The sequence below is a fragment of the Natator depressus genome, chromosome 2, assembly GCF_965152275.1.
Source record: "Natator depressus isolate rNatDep1 chromosome 2, rNatDep2.hap1, whole genome shotgun sequence".
Taxonomy (NCBI): Eukaryota; Metazoa; Chordata; order Testudines; family Cheloniidae; genus Natator; species Natator depressus.
The window spans coordinates 183,140,770-183,162,373 of record NC_134235.1 but is presented as its reverse complement, the minus strand read 5'-3'; the positions used below and the strand labels follow the sequence as shown (position 1 = coordinate 183,162,373).

The window sequence follows — 21,604 nt, the reverse complement described above, 5'->3', positions numbered from 1 at the left end:
CTTTCTTTCTAATATCTCTCTCTCACTTATCTCTCCTTCCACGTCTCTAGCTCCCTTTTTACCTGGGTTCATTGCTTGCACTTGTCTTTCCACAACCTTCAGCTTTTTCCCTTTTGTTTCTTCTCCCCACATAGCTCAATGATTCTCACTTCTTGGTTTGTTTCTCTCCTTTCCCACCTGTAAGAGATGGTTTTTCATTCCCCCACCCCCAACTTGTTTTCTGTCTTCAAGCTGATTTCAGTTTTGTTTTTTAAATAAAATCACCTAAATGCTGAACATGCTCCCCTGCTGCAGATGAGCATGAACATCATGCCACTCTATTTAAGGTGTAATCATATAAAGTGAGATTTTTGTGATCCATGATGACTGAAGTCATGTGCATTGTACTTTCTGTGCCCCTCCGGTATCATGCCTCTTTAACATACCCAGCTTCATATCCATCAGATGCTTGGGTGGCTCAGGATAAATTACTGTGTGGGTTCTATGACATGATGAATGATGCTGCTTCAGCATACGGTCTGCTTCAGAAAGCAGCGAAGTGACTTGTTGGTTTAAAGAAATAGATATTAAACAGAACTAATGGTCTGGGACTTAGTATCTCCCATCTAGATTTGTTAAAACCTTCTGGCTTATGGTGCAGTGGTTTTGCTATTTTTCAGTAAAATATGGAAGAATCTGGTGGTGTATGTGTATGCATGAAGGTTTTTGTGATATGTATGTGTGTGTATATTACAATTTTGGATAACAATAGTAATGCGGTAGGTTTTTTGTATACATATTGTGTATCTGTATATAGGATGACATGGTGCAGGTCATCCCAAATGAGTACTGATTTAAAAAAATAAATAAAAACACCATAGAACACTATAATGTATATTGTATGTGCTACATATGGGGTACTATAAATGTCTTTGAGAAACATTGAGAATTCTGAAAATTATCCTCAGGATTATTTATTGTATCTCCCTGAGTAGAGAGCCAGATTAACTAAAAATGTCACAACGTAACGTCTGTTAGCTTGCTGCCTTGAAGAGCTAAAAGTGAGTGCTGGATCCCTCCTAGAAACACTTGGTGACCTTGAGCTGAATCCTGCCCATCCTGGGCCTCTTGAGGGTGCACTTCTTGGGGGAAGATTAAGAAAGGTTGAGAAATTCCACAGTTGGTGGGAGGGGTTGAAAACAGGTTGGTTTTTAGAAAATGGTAGTTTATGGAAGCTTCTCTGGAATTCATGATGTTAGGGTAAATCTGAGCAATGCTATAATGAGCAAGTTGTGGGTGAGGCAGTCACAGGTGCATGATGGATGGAAATAAACCGAATATATGGAGGTGATCTCAATGGGAGAAATTCCAAGGCAGGTGACAAATTAAATACTCACTCACCTTTGACAGCATTGCCAGTTTGGCTGCGTTATTAACAGTTTTCTTAAACAAAGAATGTCATGATTCATCTAGGAAATTGCCAGCTTCCCAGTGCAACTAACAACTTGCTGTTAGCGCATGATATTAGGGGTTAAAGTCATCACACTTGTGTGTAGAAAATCGGAGGTTAGTTTTAGCAGGTTTTGAGATTTCCTCTGAGTCCTGTTCAGTTGGTATCATGATAACTAAGGCAACTGACCTTGCAGCCAGAGGGATACAATATATAGTCCCTATAATTTTCTTTTTAACTCTCTAAAACATTCCTAAAATAGTGCAGCATGTGACACATGCAACATACCTGATGGTGGAGCATGATATATAGATTTTATTGGCACGTGTATGGGATGACCTGTGTAACTCAGCCATGGCTTCTTTACTCATGAGTAGTGCAGCCATTCCATATTCATGCTGATAAAGTCTTTATGCCACACTATCATGTATCAGTTTATTCCATGACTCTTCATTTGATACACATGTGTTACCTTCACATTAACATCTAGATTTTACATTTTCAAACCTAAATATCATTGTGAGGAATAGACTCTGATCATGTTCTGATGAAAAGTGTGACTTTAAACCACGTTTCAGACCAGTTTTTCTCTTTATATTGTCTCTTACTTTGCCCTTCTTAAATACCAATGTCTCCTTCATCTGCAACAAGCTGCTTTTGTGTGATCACTTCAAAACAGTTCGAATTTCATTTTTACTTCTGTCAAGAGGACAGAGCCCTTCCCTCCCCAGTCTTATTTAATTGCTTCTAATTTCTACCCTGTACAACTCTTTCCAGTAGTACTAAATTATGAAAACTGAGACTCAGACCTACTGTTTGGCACTAGAGAACAAAAGGTGAGTGCACTGAAGCAAATGCTGTACTGTATGTTGGTGCACTTTAGTCACCAGGTACCTGCTGTTTTGGAAATATTTTACTAAAGTCTTCAATGTTGTATTGGGAAAATTCTCTTGATTATAAATTGCTTTGACTGCAGAAATAACTGTTCAACCTTTAGGTAGCACAAATGAGAGTAGCTTCCCAAGTAAAGTCTGCCAACCCAGTGCTGTGTTGCAATGTTTAAAAGTTAAGGATGCTGCAGCTCCAAGATCAAAATTTCTGTCCTTTTGCTGAAATATGACATTAGCATGTACAACCTAATCCTGTCTGCTTTGAAATCTGATCTAAGAGCCAGAGTAAAGTGAACTGTCAGTCTAGGTTAGAGTGGAAGGAGATTGTTGGGTTTTTGCTCTTCCTAGTTATTCTGGGTTATTCTATTTACTTTATTTAACCCTAAACTTCTTTCCTCTTCTAGTCATCTCTGTTCTGTGCTCCTGCAGCAGCTAATGCAGTGCTAGCTAGCTCATCCTCCGCAGAGACTGTCAGCCCAGGGACCAGCAGTTTATGGTCACTCTTAAACAGTAGAGCTTTGTAATCTTCATGTTAATTGCTAGATATCACACCTGAGTTAGTGTTTGATGTTTGTTAAAGCTCAGTGTTTGGTGGGTTGAGCCCACCATACTCATTTTAAAGCCTTTCCAGGCTGTTTTTCATCAGAGCTAGTTTTCATTTCCTCTGTTACAGTCAGAAGGGGGAAAATGCTACTCTGAAATAAAAAACTTTTAATCCACTAGAGCAGAAGGTAACATATGAAAGATAAGATGATCTCTATCTAGTTAATGAATAAAATATGTGATGTAATTAGTTGTCTTCATTTTGAATTGATGTTTTCATGTTAATAAATATTTAGAGTCCTACAGTGTAGGAGAAATAATGGGCTTCATCCTGCAAACTGTTGCTCATGGTTAGTGGACCTCTCACGTGAGTGAGGATTTATAAAATGGGTTTTGGATTTTAGATTGATTCTGCAGAGCTGGCAATTAGGAAGGAAAAAAATGGCACCTTTTCATTCCTAAAATGAGCACATTTGATACAGAGTAAGATATAATAAACATGGGATTCCATGATACCACTTCTGTAGAATCACTTTTCAGAGTCAAAGTGCACTCAGAAGCTAATAGTTCTCTGCAGTCTATGCAGGATTCATATAATGTGCACCCTATGGCAAAACCTACTGAACGGTGGATCTGCTACATTCTGCACCAACTAAAACTTTAGAGTGGTGTCCAAAGGTTACCCTATCTGAAGAGAAATATGATAATCCAGTCTGAAAATCACAAAGACAGGGATAATAATGGTGGCCGGACCATGTCCAAGCGAGATGGTTATAATCATTGTGTCAAATGCAGATGAAAAGAAATGCTAGGCCTGATTTACCGCTGCTTTACTCCATTGAAATCAACGGAGTTATGCTGGTGTAAACCTGGGATGGTGAATCAGGGTCATGGAATGAAATGAGACAGACCATTTGCCTCTCTTGTTTCCTTTAATAGCAGTGGGTAATTGGATTCTTGCTTTCTTTAAAAAGAAAGACGAAAAAATCGAATGACTGTTTAAAGATTTTTCAAGAAGTTGAAAAAAAAAACGAGGAGTACTTGTGGCACCTTAGAGACTAACAAATTTATTTGGGCATAAGCTTTCGTGGGATAAAACCCACTTCATCGGATGCATGCAGTGGAAAATACAGTAGGAAGATACATATACACAGAGAACGTGAAAAAATGGGTGTTGTCATTAATTAATTTGCAAACTGGACACCATTAAATTAGGCTTGAATAAAGACTGGGAGTGGATGGGTCATTACACAAAGTAAAAACTATTTCACCATGCTAATTTTTTCCCCTACTGTTACTCACACCTTCTTGTCAACTGTTTGAAATGGGCCATCCTGATTATCACTACAAAAGTTTTTTTTTTCTCCTGTTGATAATAGCCCACCTTAATTGATTAATCTCATTACAGTGTATATGGCAACACCCATTTTTCCATGTTCTCTGTGTGTGTGTGTGTGTATGTGTGTGTATATATATATATATATGTATATATGTATATATATATCTTCCTACTGTATTTTCCACTGCATGCATCCAGTGAAGTGGGTTTTAGCTCACAGAAGCTTATGCCCAGATAAATTTGTTAGTCTCTAAGGTGCCACAAGTACTCCTCGGTTTTTTTGCTGATACAGACTAACACGGCTACCGCTTTGAAACCTGTCAAGAAGTTAAAGAATTGTTTCCAGTCCATTTGTCAGATTGGTACAGTGGGCTCTTGACTAGTCTGAAGGAAACATATGAAAGATGAAAAACAAATTGATTTATTTATTAAAAATATTAATGTGCTTGGAAGTGAAGTGATAGATTTACGCTCTTTTTTGCTCAGGTTTCTCAGTTGCGCCATGAACTGTCCATGAAGGATGAGCTGCTTCAGTTTTATACCAGTGCTGCTGAGGAAAGTGAGCCAGAGTCCATCTGCTCAACACCGTAAGTTATCAGATCAGTTCACTTTTTCTGAATCTGAACCTTCAGGGAGACTAGCAGGAAGTTTATGAGCTGTGTTGATACCCTTGATGGTGGTGGCAAAATTAATCCTGAATGGAATGAAGTTACATTAATAACTTAAACCTCCAACTTGTGCCGCACATTTTGTATTGAAGCAACTGGACTGATTCCAATGTGGGGAGGGAAGGAAAAAGGAGGACAGTGGCATATGACACCATAGGCTACTCTAACTCACATTGGGGCTGGCACAGACCACCTCACAGGATCAGTGAGCCACCTGACATGTACCTCCCCACAGTACCATCTTTCTGTCTGCAGGGGAAAATCTGGCCGAGTGATGAAAGGCTAACTTCCATACTCACATTGCTTTGACTGGCAGAGACTTGAGGCATTCCTAAAATATTGTGCGCTATTTGACAGCAGAGAGAGGAGATAACACATGGATTACAGTCTTTTCCAGACCGTTAGCTGTCAGAGCAGTATGGCAGACTTTGAGGTTGATGCAGTATGCCACAGTATGGCAGACTTTGATGGCAACTTGTCCACTTGTCTGCAGAGTTATTGCAGCATTCCGGTGGAGCATGTGCAATATGATTCATGAAGCTATTGTATTATTTTTTGTAAGTCTGCATGTGAAGGTTGCTTTCTTCCTAATATCTGTGGATGAATAACTTTCCCACAGGAAGTGGGAGGAACGAGGAAAATTGTCATGCACGCTTTTAAAATTAGATGAAAAAGCGTGTTGTCACAAATAACTTAAAGTGAAAAGGCTTAATTCCACACAGCTCTGGCTGTTATGCAACCTCTGTTAAGCCTTTTCCCATTGGTCATTTCCAAGGTTTCAAGTAAAATGGGCCTAAAATAAATGTTAATGGTTATGTTACCAGGTTGAAGAGGAATGAATCTTCCTCCTCCGTCCAGAACTATTTTCACTTGGATTCTCTTCAAAAGAAACTCAAGGACCTGGAAGAGGAGAATGTTGTGCTTAGATCAGAGGTGAAATCACTCCCCTGTATACTTGTTTTTAACACTTGCAGCCCTGCTTCCCTCTCCCTTTCAAAACCAGTGCTCTGATGATGATTGTTAAATAAATATTTTTAATGGAAACCCTCACAGGGGAGGGCTATCTTACATAACATATCCCCTTGTAATATATCAAATCACCAATTTTGATCTTAAAGTAGTGTTAGGAGTCCAACTGAAACGTATAAATTTCAGGAAATTCAGAGCAAAGGCTTCATGTGGAAGAGACAACATAGTTCTATAACTGTCAGGGGACACTATTATAGCCTAAAACCTGAGAGGTTCATGCACACTAAAAACAAAAAAGATGTTGGAACATGACTGACCCTTGCTGTGTTTCTGAACCCGCAGGTTGGCATAGGTCCTTAACCCATACCAGTGTTAGCAATAGGCACAAATGTCTTACTTAAATATAGAGAGAGGCAGTAAGTATTAGCTTAAACTCTAAATGGCCTTAATTTGTGAGTTTCAAGTCAGGTCTTTAACATTATTTTAACATTGTTTTTTGGGGATTCATATTTTTCCTTTTATTTTGGCACTGTTCAAAAGAATAAAAAACATGTTTGTGGGTTGATGGAGTCCGTCAGAGTTAATATATGTTTACTGTGACGGCCATGTAGCAGATAAATAATTACATTTGTGATTTTTCAATTCAGTTTTTGAACTTACAGTATTTGGGGGTATGTTATAATTTGCAAACTCTCATTGGAGTTTAGACAAAATACCATTCTGAGGTTCACAAATTCATTAACTTTCCATTACAAATGTAAGTCATGTTTTTATAAAATATGTTTTGATCAAAGTGCTGTCTACTTCACCTTTATTATGCAAACAGGGAAGATAAGTAGTGTAAATATTATGTTATGTGGGTATTGTGAGGGTAATTAAGGTGGGGCTGGAAGTGAAAGTCTTCTGGCTTCAGGGGTTATAAAAGAACGCTTTACACTTAAGTCCAATTGCGTATCCAGTGCTTTTGATGAAATGTAAAATGTAGTGTTTAATTTAAACATGTAATATCTTCATCTATTTTAAAGATCTCAAAACGTATCTGTTCAGGTGATCAATTTATACATTGTGCACTCTATGCATGTGGTTACGGTCATCTTCATTCCTGTTAGAATAGTGACACCTAGTGGGTGCAAATTTCTGCATCAAATCTGTGGATGCTGAATGTTCATTTGGCCCCCACCCCCCCTTTTTTTTTTAGAGAGATTGAGGGGAGACCGGGGGAGTGGGGATTTTCTTGCTGTCTTCCTGGAGTTGCAATTTGAAAAAAGGATTTGCTTTTTTGAAGCAAAGGGAAACATTACAGCAGATTAGAAAACAACCAAGATGCTAATGTGCCATATTTTGATGTGGACCTTTTGAACAGGCCTGTCAGCTGAAGACTGAAACAATTACTTACGAAGAGAAAGAACAGCAGCTTGTAAATGACTGTGTGAAAGAGCTGAGTATGTCCTTTTTTCCTCCTCCTTTTCCCCTGACATTGTTGTGCTCAGTGTTGTTGTAGCCATGTCGGTCCTGGGATACTAGAGAGACAAGGTGAGTGAGGTAATATCTTTTATTGGACCCACTTCTGTTGGTGATAAGAGGCAAGCTTTTGAGCTACACAAAGCTCTTTCTCAGGTCTGAAAAAGGCACTATTTTTGTATTTAGCTGTGACACTCTGGATGCCTTTCCCAGATCTAAGGAACAGCCCTGTGTAGCTCAAAAGCTTGCCTCTTATCACCAACAGAAGTGGGTCCTGTATAAGATATTACCTCACCCGCCCCTGTCTCTGTAATTATTGTGTTCAGGGACATTTAGATTGAGCTGTAAATTCACAAATGAGTCATTTAAAAAGAGTAATTTACTCTGTGGTCCTTCATTTCCTTACAAGTATTATCTGTCTCTCTTCTAAGACTGCTCATGGGAAGAGAAACAAAAGACTAAAAAGTCCCTGCACTCTTGTCACTTTTGTACCTTTAATTTATGAAATAATGTGCGAGAAAGGCAGAGCCATCTTTCAGACAGTCAGTTTTACATTTCATATTGGAATTACATCACTTAAGACCACATTTAATATCAAGATAATTCAGCTTAAAGTACAAGTCCTTGAACTAAAATGTAACATTAGAATATATCTACAGTATCCATATGGGTCATCAGTGAAGACATAATGATCAGGCATTGAAAGAGAGAGAAACTTTCAGATGATTTATTAGTAGGCTTGGCAGAATTTGACTTTGTTTATATAGTTTCAGTGAATAATATTGATAACATCAATGTTTACTTTTAAGCATTTTATCCATTTTAAATTTTCACTGTTGTGTGAAATTATGGGTTTTAAGTTTTGGGGTTTTTATTTATATGTTCAGAGTTGGGAGGAAATATGGGAGAGTCAGACAATTATTTAATGACATTGAGGATAAAAAAAATAAAGCTTTATGAACTATTAAACACAAACTGTCGTCATCACGTCAAAATATAAAAAGTAAATACAATTAAATCAACAAATCAGACCTGTTTTTGCTATTCATTGACTAGTCCATTTGTAACCAACATAATTCAAAAGTCAAAATCATTGGATTCTGACTCTTAAGCAGCATTTTTTTTCTTTGCCTGTCTGTAAATTTGGATTATCACTGATGGAAATATTTTTTCATTGGTTTGTATGTGTACAGTGAAATGGACATTTACTCATAAAAATCTCATCTTTCCAGTCGTACTTATTAGGTACCAATGCACATCAGACAATTTAGGCTTAAAGAGAATGTGCATAACATTTTTAATTTGAAGATCCTTTTCTTCTTCTTTAGTGAGGGAGGCTAGGTAAATACATTAACATTTCATCCGTGTGGTTAACACAAAAATACCAGTTCAGCTTTATTATGATATATGCAGAGGTAGCAAAAGTGCAGGTCATTCAGTTCTACAGTAGCTGCTTGAACTTGATGGAGCAGTGTCTGCTGGGACTTGCAGTTTCTCTGGGCCACACCTATGTATTATAGATGACAGATGCTGCATGTTGTTCCATTTAATTTAAATTAAGTGCAGCCTTCAGGCTTCTGGCAGGCTGACAGTGTGGTCCCCACTGGCAAAGTTTGGATCTTCCAGTGTTACAGAACTGTCTTCTCTAAATATGTTCTTACTTTTCTATCAGTTGAAGCATCAGGCTCAAAAGAGTTTAAAACACAGCAGGAGTTAAACCATTAGGATCGCAAGTTTATGCATGAAATGAAACTATTTTCAGACTTCTAAAACTTCTTGTATTAAGTTGAACTGGATCTCATTTACTACATAGTTAGTAGGAAAGTAGCCATGAAATTATTGATAGGCATAAAGCAAAATTTTGCATTAATTTCCACTGCAAGACACTAAAAAAATGCTCTAACTTAGAAATGTAGAATGGGATAGGACTCAATAGGTCATGTAGTTCAATGCCTTGCACTAAGGCAGGACTAAGTACTATCTGGAACTTACCAGGCAGGTGTTTGTCTAACCTGTTCTTAAAAAGCTCCAATAATGGAGATTCCACAACCTCTCTAGGTAATTTGTTCCAGTGCTTAACAACCCTGACAGTTAGGAAGTTCTTCCTAATGTCTGACCTAAATCTCTCTTGCTGCAATTTAAGCTAATGTACCATATTTCTGTTCTTGGGAGAGATAGGTTTGGCCTGGCTCTTTAACATGTTTTAATATTACAGTGAAACCCAGTTACAGTGAAACAGAATGAAAGTTTCGAATTTTCAGTGCATTTCAATGTGCAAACAATTTTACAGTGAATTTTACCATTCAACTTTACTGTTTCTATCACAGTATAATATGCAGCCTTGGCGCACCATCTTCACTGTATTTGCAAGATGGCAATTTTGCCCACAATAGGAAATCTTGTTAGCAAGTATACAGCCCACGTTGCAGCATCGGTTCTCTATTTATTTTATTTTATTTTATTTTATTTTATTTTATTTTATTTTATTTATTTATTAATGTCTCTTTGAGGAAGTATCTTTCCATGCTTTGGAAAAAGGTTCTACTGAATTAAGCAACATTCTGCACAAAGTTCCTCTTTGTATAGACAGTGGGCATTGAGTTGTGATTGCTTCTCTCTTGTTAAAAGGGGATGCAAACATCCAGATTTCCAGTATCTCAGAGGAGTTAGCAAAGAAAACTGAAGATGCTGCCCGGCAGCAGGAAGAGATCACCCATCTCCTTTCTCAAATAGTTGATCTGCAGAAAAAGGCAAAATCTGTAAGCAATAATGTTTATTACACCCCTCAGGAACTTTTCCTTACTCTCCCACATGTGGCAGTCTTGTTTGACTTAAATCTTTTGCATGGTCATTTTTTAATGTAAAAAGCAGACCTGCCTTTAAGGTTTTTCTTGTAGGAAGATATGGATACCTGATTTTTTTCCCATTTCATATTAAATATAATGCATCAAAAACAATGGTTAAATTCATCTTGAGTAATTAGAGGTGATATTCTGACATTGATTTCAGCAGGGTAGGATTCACCACAGCTGTTTCAGATAGAAGATATCCATTGATTTCCAGAGCCTAGATGTGAATTTGGAGAGAAATATTTTAATACTAGATGCAGTCTCATGACCTTTTAGCCAATGCGGATACATATATAATATAAATGTCCTGCAGGGAGGAGGGTGGGAGAATTTCACTATTCACATAATTAACAGCTGTCGTGGAAAAAAAACTATGTAATCGTATTAGTGTGTCTACCATTGTTTGGTATATTTTAGTGTGCAGTCGAAAATGAAGAACTTGTCCAGCATTTGGGAGCAGCTAAAGATGCCCAGCGTCAGCTCACGGCAGAAGTAAGTATCAAGAAGTAAAATACTAGAGTGATTTGGTAATAGAACAGCAGCTTTTCACTTCTAAATTACTAGTTTAATCCAACCAAGACTGTTAATAACAAAAAAAGCTGTTGGCACCTCATGAATGGTCTATGTGAAATGAGTTCTTGGTCCCAGTCCATTTCTCGATGCCCCAGTGCATTCCTCTCAGACAGGTCCCTGTTCCCATACTCATGTGTACAAGTGTGCCCCCAAGCACACAAAATTGACATGAAATGGCGATCTTGTTGGCCATCTTGGGAAAACAAGGATTGAAATAGGGTAGAGGTATAACTACCTTCTGTACCTGTCACGGTTGGTTTTATATTATGGGTTAGGCCTATTAGCCGAGTGAGGGACAACGTGGGGAAATTTGCATTTACTGTACTCACAAAGGACAATCCAAAATTGTCCATCAGTTACCTCTCATGGGCACTACATTCTCTCTCTCTCTCTCACACTCACAAACACACACACACACACACACAAGTTATGCTAAAGGACACTATTTAAATATTAGATTAACATATAATATAAGTAGTTATGGAAAACTATCTTAGGATGGCCTTGATTTAAGATTTTGTCTAAATACTTCAGAACACTAAAAATCTCATTAAAATGTTCTTTATCTCTTATAGTTTTTTCCATTCTAGTTGCTATACTTGTTGCATGCGCATTCCATATGCACATATAATAATATCTAGTTATTGCAATTTACGTGTAAATACAGCATTTGTTCTCTTTTTAAACAGTTTCCCCACCCCCAATAATTAAAGTAATTGTGGCACTTGCAGGGCAATTGTGTGGCCCACAGTGTGTTGGAACCTTTCTGACTATGCTTGTTACAGTTGCGGGAGCTGGAAGACAAGTATGCAGAGTGCATGGAAATGCTTCATGAGGCGCAGGAGGAGCTGAAGAACCTTCGGAACAAGACCATGCCAAATGCCATATCACGTCGCTATCACTCGCTAGGCCTCTTCCCCATGGTGAGAAGATGTTTAAATGTGCATGTACAGTGCCCAGTGAATTGGGTTTATGATCAGCATGAAACCTCAAAGCACTACTGCAATACAAATAATGAAAAACACTTCATAAAACTTTTCCAGAGCAATTTTGCCCTGTTACACTGGTATGGATCTCTGAAGTAATCCCATTGATGACAGTAGCACAGATTTACCGAGTGACTGCAGTGAAGATGTGTTGATATGTTAGTTACACCAGTGTAACTTAGCAGCAGAATCTGGCACGCTGTCATTTTCTCCATTTCTCACTTTTTCTCCATTTCCCACTATTGAGAGAGAGCAATAAAAAACTTCTTGTGACTAGAGCATCTTCGTACACATATAGTAGATCCCCAGTAAAGTTTAGAGCTTGCTTTTTTTACATTCCCTTTTTAATATCAAGTATGGGCCAGTTTAAAATACATTTAAGATCCAGGTCTCCTCAAGTACGGATGGTTATTGTACACGTACAGCTGCTTGTGAAATGCAAGAGCTAAGAAGGAGTTGTATACTTTGTTACAATTTTTTTTTCCAAATGATTAATTAGTCAGGGAAAAGAAAGTCACTTAGGATGTTGGTTGTTAAGCATTTAATGGACGTGGGGACTTACTAGTGTTTAAGCAATAATAAAATGTTGGTCCATTTTAGGGGATTAGTGTCCAGCTATAAAGACTTAATGGCCCAAAATGCAGCCCAGAGTTTTTAAACACTGCTGAGACACTAATAACCTTGGCAACACATTGTGCCAAGGTAGCCATTACAATTTTATAAGCAGTACATTAAAGAAAGAAAACCTATGAATATATTCTAGTTTTAATGTGTGAAAGAAAAAGTGGGGGGAAAACCCACCTACTCTATTGTTAAATATGTAATGACTTGTACATGAAGGGAAGCATAATTTTTTGTCAGAAATACAGGACTGAAAGTCAGGAGATGTAGGTTCTGTTATCACCTGTACACATACATTTTCTTGGCATCTTTGAGCAAGTCACTTAACCTCTCTGTACCTCCATTTCCTCATCTCATCTTCTCTACCTTGCAGGGGTGTTGTGATGCCATTTGCAATAATGTTTGTAAAGCACTCATCCGATGGCAGGCACTATAGAAGTACAAAATAGTTATTATTATTTGTTATTACATCGGCCATTCAGATTTTTTGATTAGTCTCCCAACACTGAAATCTGTTTTTAATTTTAGAACTTCTTTTCTTGCTAGAAAATCTTACTAAATTGTGGGAATATTAATTTCATGATATGACAAGAGTTTGTTTGTTTTTGATAGGACTCTTTGGCAGCAGAGATAGAAGGATCAATGCGAAAAGAACTGCAACTGGATGAGCCAGACTCTCCTGACGTAACGTAGGATCAATACAATTGGCTCCTATATTCTGTATGAAAAAAAAAAAAGTTGATGCAGTTGATTGTATCCAAAATATATTATTGTTTGACAAAAGAATAGTGACCCCAGAGTGAAATGAAGACTCTTTCTAAATCTAGTTCCTAGTGGACTGCTGTCCCACATCACAAAAATTGTCATCACAGTAGTTGCTTACTTGTTTTTTCCAAGAAAAGACAGTAGGCCTGGAAGCTGAGCTGCCCTCTAATCCCTAGAGGTGGTTCCTCTAGGTCAGGATTGAGGAACATTGACATCGTGGTTTGGGGAAGCTTTCACTGTTGTGGATAAAGGACTCTCATCTTCAATTTTGCTGTCTTACATTCTTCAGTAGTGCTAAACCCATATTTAAAAAAGAGAAATTTAAAAATAAAGCAGTCTTTTAATGAAACATAAAATCACTTTTTCTCCAGAAAGGATGCAGGCTGAAAGCATGACTTGTCAGTTGTGCCATGCATTTTGATGGGTGAATGAGTTCCTTTAACATGTTTCCTCATTTTCCTGTTTCATTCTAAATGTAAAGTTTACAAGGGTCCTGCTCTCTAAGGGCCTTTTTAATACAATAAATACAACCATGCCTCTTGATAGAACACTTTAGGTGACCTGTCACATTATGATACAGTTTGGGCTTGCCTGTGTAGACCTGATTTAAATTGTGTTAAAACCACTTTACGGTTTTAAGATCAGTTGAAAGGTTGCAACATTCTTTGGTCCCATCTACAGCAAAGTGTTTAATAACACTACCACATGGCACTGTAAAATCTGCTATGTAAATTTGCCCTAAGAGTTCTTGTAAACTTCTCTGTGTTGGTCTTGTGAAAGATGAGAGTAAATAGCTAAATTGGAGGTTTGGAAGGAAAAGTTTGGTGTCTTGCCCATAATCTATTGGGCACAGGCAGGAGTGGAAACCAATTGCCTGCTTGTTTTTTTGTAGGTCCCCCTGAAGGAAGATGTGAGCTTTTAATTATATATTTCCCCCAGAAATTATTGCTTTAATTCTTATGTGATGGAAATGTGCATACTGAAACAGGGAGTGAAAGGGATAATCTTGAACTGTTACCCTATTAGACTTGCCTGAGTAATGATTTGGGGTGAGTCACTTGGTCCCCTCTCTTCCCTAGGGAGTAATAGCAGAAATTCCCAACAGTGTGCTGACTGACTGCGCATCTCAAGTGAGAATCTTCATGCAGACAAGGCCTCAGCACGTTCTGGCATTTTTTCCTCCCATGTCCATTAAACCTGTTAGGAGTGGTAGCAGCAGTGACAATACGTTTAGCTAAAATTCCCTACTGTAAACAAGATCTTGGTTTGAGGTGAGGTGAGTGCAGCACTGTTGTTCATTCCAAAGCCTAAATCCATTGTAGACCAAGGTTGGGACCACTTGACAGAAAAGAAGGGGCCTTCCCTACTGATGTAAATTGTATATAATCTGCAACAAGTCTAACCAGCCTACACTTTTATAAAAAGGTGAGGTAATTTGAAGTAAACTAATGTTAATTAGGAGAACCTGATTGAGCTGTATCCTGACTTAGCCTGAGCTCTCCAAAGAAGGGAGGGAGGGTAGAAGATGAAGCCCTGATTCAACAAAACACTTAACTTCAAGTACTTTGTTTAAGTGCACTTTGAGTCTCAGCCTATAGACACAAATGAAGCTTGAGCAAAATGAAGCCACGTGTTTCTCATACAAACTGCATGGGACCTGATTCTCCTCACACACTGATATAACTCCATTGAGGCCTGACTTACGTTTGTCTGAATGAAAAGAGAATCAAGCTCCGTTAGTATAGATAAGACCCCCCCCCCCAATAAGTTTGTAGGTCTTATTTAATGTACCTTTTCATCCACAGATTCTTACTTCATCTAATTAATGTTTTGTGCTACTACTACCAGCCCCATCCAGCTATTTGTCAGTGAAATATTATCTCTATTATCCACTTTGTCTTTTTACATTCCCCCTGTTATATGTTTGCCTTTGTTAATAGTGAACAAAAAAGGCAAAAAATCCTCTTGGACAACGTCATGCTATTTTAGGGATGCTCACACTTTTCTGAGATACTTAAGGCATGTTATTGTAGAGCTTCTGCACTAAGGACACAGCTGTTCAGTACACACCAGTTGAACAAACAAATATGAATCATAACAAAGCGCTCGTGTGAATCTCCTGATTAATTATTATACCCTTGCAAAGCTGTGGAAAATGGAAGCTGGCGGGGGGGAGGGATGAGGGAGGGGGCTCGATAAGTGTCTTTAGTCTGAGTTCTGGTTGAGCCACACGGTGGGGCCTCTTGTGACATGCCACCTGCGGTAGAACAGGTTTATTTTTTAAATCTCTGTCAAAACTCCCCCCCCCGTATTTTACTCTTGAATGAAAACAGTTATAAAGTCAGAAGGACTATGGGAAAAGAGAGAGAGAACTTTAAAAGTAAGTCAGAATTGAAGCTTACCAACCTTGACAGTCTCTACTGACTTGCTGTATCCTCTTCCTGCATATAAAATAAACTGACTATTTAAAAAAAAAAAAGACAAGGTTACAATAGGTCAACATCTAATGTTTCAAAATTGAACTGTACTTCAGAATTATGAGAGAATGTTGCATGGTTTGGCTTGAATGTTGTTTTGGCACAAATCATGTTTTGGAAACCTGACTATTGCAAGTATCAGACCGAAAGTATGTTAGGAAAGGTGTCAAGACTGGATGTGTAACTGTGATATAATTGATCAGTACTGATCCATTCCTGTTTCTCTAATACTCAGTGTTTGAAGGCACAGTTTTGATTGGTGTTGTGGTTACTGACTGTATGTGTATTTTATCAGTCACCAGAAGCGGGTCTTTGAGACTGTGAGAAACATAAACCAGGTTGTCAAGCAGAGATCCCTGACTCCATCTCCAATGAATATCCCAGGATCTAACCAGTCTTCTGCAATGAACTCAGTCATTTCTAGCTGTACCAGCACTCCACGTTCCAGTTTCTATGGGGGAGACATCTCCAACAATGTGATAGACAACAAGACCAATAGCATCATTCTAGAAACAGAATCCTCTGACATTGGGTCAGTACTACCTAGCTAGGCTGCACAATTGTTTTCTAATATATATGAGGCAGGCAAAGCATTTTAATATTTATCTCTTCCCTTTAAATCATTTGTCACAGATTAACATAATGGCCTACATTTTATAAAGTTGCTAGATAGTGTGCATCAATGTTTAAGCACTCAACTTGAGACAGCGTGATAAAGGGAGCCTGATTTTCAGTGCAACAGAATGAGGCATCTAAAATGACTAGTCACTTTTGAAAATGCTAGCCAACATTCTTAACAAATGATATTTCACCAGTTTGAATTAACATGTGAGAGGTTTGTTCTACATGCAGTTATAGCTAACTCTCTCGATCCTAAAGAACGTGAAGGTGACTTATAAAAACTTGTAAGTAAAACTAGTCAGAGCCTTGCTCTTCATTCAATATTTGTTTTTCCCCAGTATGTTTTACAACACGGAGCATACTTTCTAGTAAAATGCTTATTATTAAACAGTTCACAAAACAAGTGGCTATTTACCAGCAAAATGTATTCCTTTGGTGGTTGATAATCTGGGTGCTCCTGTAAGGCTCTGAGTACCTTCAGTTCCCACTGATTTCACTGGAATTGGGAAAGTGGGGGGAAATCAGCACCTCTTTGAAGGTTCTCAACTCTTTGTAGGATTGGGTCTTCAATTGACACATCTGTTTCCATCGTGGTTTGTGGCAGAGAAGAGGTTTCCACTGTACATCAGAAGCAGATGAGTTTAAGTAGTGGAAGATGTATTCCAAGGCTAAAAAATTAACTTTACTTCATGTCCTTGCCTTGGTATGCAGAATTGGACACCATTTTCAAGACAAGACAAGTGTGTCCTCTCAGACTTCACTGTAAGACTAGCATGTTTTGAGATGTGACGAGCATAAAACCATGTTGGTGGTTGAATGCCTGGGAAATAGATGAAGTTTAAGCTGTTTTAAGCTGTTTTCCTTCTTTTTCTTTTTTCTTGTTGTGTTTAGAAATGAAGACAAGAATAAGAAGCCTGGAACTCCGGGGACACCTGGTTCTAGTGACTTGGAGACAGCTCTTCGAAGGTTGTCCCTTCGGCGAGAGAATTACCTCTCAGAGCGGAGGTTCTTTGAAGAAGAACAGGACAGGAAGTTACGGGAACTGGCAGAGAAGAGTGAAGGGAGAAGTGGTTCCATTACACCAACAGAGAGCATCATGTCATTGGGAACTCACTCCAGGTTTTCAGAATTCACTGGATATTCAGGAATGTCCATCAGCAGTCGCTCCTACCTGCCAGAGAAGCTTCAGATTGTGAAGCCCCTTGAAGGTGATAATAAAGGGCCTCGGCCTTTATTTGTTATTCTTAGTGACTCTCTGTGGTCTCTGATCCATCACCAGAAAGCAGGAAACGTCCATAATACATACTCTTTTTACTTTAGAGATAGTCATCCTCGTTGTTGGTTTGAACTCTTTTAAAAACTAAAGTAAATTTCTCCATAAGCCTTAAAGAAGGTGCATTGCATAAAAACAAATAAACCACACCATAGAGAGTATAGTCAAGAACACATAGTTCAAAAATATTTCCGTAGAGCTGTTGTATAACTGAAATGAATCCCATTATTGTTTCATGCACATCATGTATGCATAGAGTATTGAGGGCTGGTAGGGAAAGTATCTAAATTTATCAGAGCAGACCTGGGGAGCATCAGACCCAATCCTGAAAACGGGTATGTATGTTAATATTTTTATTCTCATGAAGTTAGTTTTGATGGAACGACTGACATAAGTAAGTGTTTGCAGGATTGGGTCTCAACTTTTTTACATCTGGACCTGAGTTCGAAAACTTTGAAGGCTTTGGTCTCACATGTAAATGACTTATTTGATTTCAGCCAAGCTTCTTATATTTCTCCCCATCACAAAACAAAGCAAGATAATTGGTGGTCTGTACTCAGAACTAGAATATCAGTGCTGTTGCTTTTCAGAGCTTAAAGCATGTTTCCATCGGTGTGTTGTGTGTGCCTGGCTTTATTGAATGCTTTCAGTTTTCATCAGCTGTTTTGCCATAGTGTGATTTCATGTGTGCAATTATGTAAATCCTGTTAGGAGCTTCCCTTCTGCTTAGTGTTTTTGTTCTTTGTTTTTGGGATTTTGTTTTTTACAGAACTGTACTATTTCGTGAAATGATTCATGCACGTTTTAATTTCACCAGTGAACTTGCAGCATTTCCTTTAAAAATAAAATGAATGAATCTTCAAGCAGCGTTTCTCAGACAGAGCATTTCTCATGATTATTTTCAATGGAGATAAAGCTTATTTTTTTCCATGAAGAAATTGGCATGCTGCACCTACTCAGATGACTCTATAGCCATAGTACTCTTTTTATGTGGTATCATTTCTGTTTTCACGATTGCTTTCATATAGTAACCATTTGAAGTTCTTATATTGCTTTTAGAAAAGGGACGTTCAGACTTCACTTAACATATATATTGGTTGCTAACATTGTAATAGATTTCTGTCATCCAGCTATATCCTTGCTTTTTCCTTCAATAAACTCTTTCAGTCTTCATGATCTTTCTATCTGTCTGTCTTTTTAATTTTCTCAGATTTGCTCCAGGTTCTTCTTTAGGGGCGGGGCATGCTGTGAGGGAGCGGGGAAGGTGTATTGTTCTTACCAGATCACTCTCTTTCCCTTGAAATTTCTGGAACATTTTCAGCATGTCTTTCACAGTCCATTAGTAACATGTGCTTGTATCTCTGTCCATTTTCTAATTTTAATGATATTTACCATCTTTTAAAAAATAAGTGATTTTGATTCCATGTACCGCTCTGATTAGATTCTTCAGGAGAAAGGATTACATTTTTTTCTTAAATTTAGAAAAACATGGATCACTATTGTGGAGCAAATAAGTATTGAATATTTTTCCCCTGCCTAACATAAGTGTAATTCACTATATCTTTACTGAATTTTGTTATTCAGTAGTTACTAGTGTGTTTTTATCTTAAGGGTATATGTGCCATAGAAATCGAACAAATTACAGTCAATGCTTTGTTAATCCACTTCAAATTTAGGTGATTTCTATTCCTTTGAAACAGTGTTGTAAATTATAGTAAAAGAAATAGTGGATTACACTTAGTGTTGAAGACATTATTCCCATTCTCCTCTTCCCTTTAATCAGGTTTCGTTAAAAAGGGAAAAGTGGCTTTGTTACACGTTTAGACGATAGTAGGACTCTCTCTTTGCATTGCATCAGATTGTTCGTTTTTGGTTCATCTTTTTTTTCTTAGTCCAATTTCCTTAATTTTCTGTATCCATAGCATCTTGTACCATAAGTGCCATGTGTAACTCCCCAAATCCACTGAGAGTATACATTCATGAAATATGGCCTTGAGGTTGGCTCAGTCATTCAGTATCCATCTATCAGTGTTGGCACCTTCATGGTGTTTTCTGGCTTCCCTTGGCCCACACAGTATACAGATCAAATTGCTTCTCAGCTTTGATCTTCCTCAGTAAATTCGTGAACAGTTACACATGCGAATAAAGCAAATAAAATTTCAGTTCTCCTCAGTGATTCTGCAGTCTAATTGTTCTACTCCATAGTTCCACTTTCTCTGATTTTTCCTTCTGATAATTTATAATTTACAAGAATTTCGTGTAGCAGATGCTTCTTAAAGCAGCACTGCTTTCCACTCATTGTTTTTTGAATGATGGATGGGTCTTAAAACAATTTTCTGCATTTTGTTGCTTTCCCTATATCTAACTGTAAGAGAAAAACTATGTTGCCTTCCGCATTTGCAATAATTTTTCAGGAAAAAAATTAAATCCAGAACATTATTACTTTTCACTTTTTAAAAAAAACCTATAATGAAGGAGATATAACATACCACTGTGTAGCTCCTCACAATGCAGATGTAGCTGAAACTTCCTCCTGTGTGCAGTGAAGTTTACCTGGCTTTGACTTTTTTTGCTCTCATTTTGCCCACTGACTGCTTTCTTTCTACAAAGTTGCTACAAGATGTGGATTTTGGTGAGGTCTGACGTGAAAAGGGTATTTCTCCAAAAGTTTTAACGTAAGGAGTGAATAGGAGTCAAGGAGTCAACCTGCATAGAATTGTACAATAGCATGTATGGAGAGGTTTTGGTTTCTGTCATTTGCTTTCTGAAACATCCTGTGGGGTGTTTGTGGCTTTTAATAAAAGACACACCAATATCTGAACACCTCTATTATCCATCTTTTGCAATAGAATCTGCACAAAGGAAAACTTATGTGGAACAGCACAGTAATAAATATTGGGGAGAAAATGTTACTTTTCTTTGTCCATAAACTATTTATTTTCAAATGGTCACATTCACCCTAGTGCAGAGGGCCACCCCAAGGCCAATGTGCAACTTCCATTGGATGTAGTCCATCAAACGAGAGACATAGCTAGAGCATAAGCATTTTGCTGGCCCTCTGTACCAGGGTCAGTTTAATCCAAAATGTGTATCTTTGTCTGTACTGCAATACTTGAAGATTTCTATTATTGATTTCTCTCTGATATAAGCTGAAAATGTTGATTTCAAAACACAGTGGGCGAGATTCATTCCTGGGGCAACTCATTTATTTCAGTAGTGCTAAACCGAGAATAAATATGGCCCATTCTTTTTACATTCACTATTCCCAAAAGTCCAGTTACTATCCAGAATATATTTTATGTAGTTTGTTGTTATTGATGTAAAGTAATAATTTACTCTGTGGGTATTTTCAGACACATGACATTAATTCATCTAAGACAGCCCCTCCACAATATTATGGTCCATTAGGTTTTGCATGTAGAAGACCAAGTAACTGAAAATTGATAGTCTTAAATACCACATTGAAACCAAACACATTATTTATTGCATTGTATCACATTGAATAAACACCATTTTCTGGTAAAAAGAATTGAATAATTTTCTTGGTTGTGTGAACAGGAATGTTCTCAAGTATGTCACCAGCATGGGATTTGAAGCAAATTACCTCAATATTTTTTCTGTACATTATAAAAGAGTAATTGATGTGGGCTGATCAGAGTGCAATTTCTGAGTTCTTGGGTCTTGATGTAGGGTTTAATCCTACTCCCAATGAAATAATGATAAATCTTCCACTGATTTCAGTGGTTGCAGGATCAGGTCCATAACCAGCACTCCTCGACTGATGTGTACACTGATGAATTGCTCTTGCTGGCTCATTGTCTAATGTTTCATTGCTCTCTTAAAAGTGTACCCTTTTCACACCCAAAATGTTACTTCCCAAGGATGAAATTGCAGGTATAGTAGAGTATGCTTATGTACTAGTGCATTCCAGTAGTATAGAGGCTGTAAAAGTACCTAGAATTGATAAACAAATCATTAGTGTTTTCCTCCTTCCTTTAAACTTGAATTGATATAATTTTCTAGCATCCGCTATATAATTGTTCTCCTCCCCTTAGTCCCCAGTAGTAAATTCTAGTGTGTGCTGATATCACCCTTCTTAGGGCAGAAATCTTTGGTGCCCATTTTTCTGCCTGTGCCCAT

The 21,604-nt window shown here is 37.8% G+C and overlaps 1 protein-coding gene across 8 annotated transcripts in view; it reads left to right on the top strand.

Annotated features, from left to right (window-relative positions):
* TRAK1 (trafficking kinesin protein 1) overlaps window positions 1–21,604 on the top strand; it is a 176,528-nt gene that overhangs the window by 131,457 nt on the left and 23,467 nt on the right. For all 8 annotated transcript variants that reach the window (XM_074945507.1, XM_074945509.1, XM_074945510.1 and 5 more), the window contains 9 exons: window positions 4,688–4,788; window positions 5,694–5,802; window positions 7,202–7,280; window positions 9,928–10,058; window positions 10,566–10,640; window positions 11,507–11,644; window positions 12,941–13,017; window positions 15,866–16,102; window positions 17,083–17,399. In XM_074945507.1, the coding sequence (XP_074801608.1) occupies window positions 4,688–4,788; window positions 5,694–5,802; window positions 7,202–7,280; window positions 9,928–10,058; window positions 10,566–10,640; window positions 11,507–11,644; window positions 12,941–13,017; window positions 15,866–16,102; window positions 17,083–17,399 (1,264 nt within the window). The remainder of the gene's footprint in view (window positions 1–4,687; window positions 4,789–5,693; window positions 5,803–7,201; window positions 7,281–9,927; window positions 10,059–10,565; window positions 10,641–11,506; window positions 11,645–12,940; window positions 13,018–15,865; window positions 16,103–17,082; window positions 17,400–21,604) is intronic.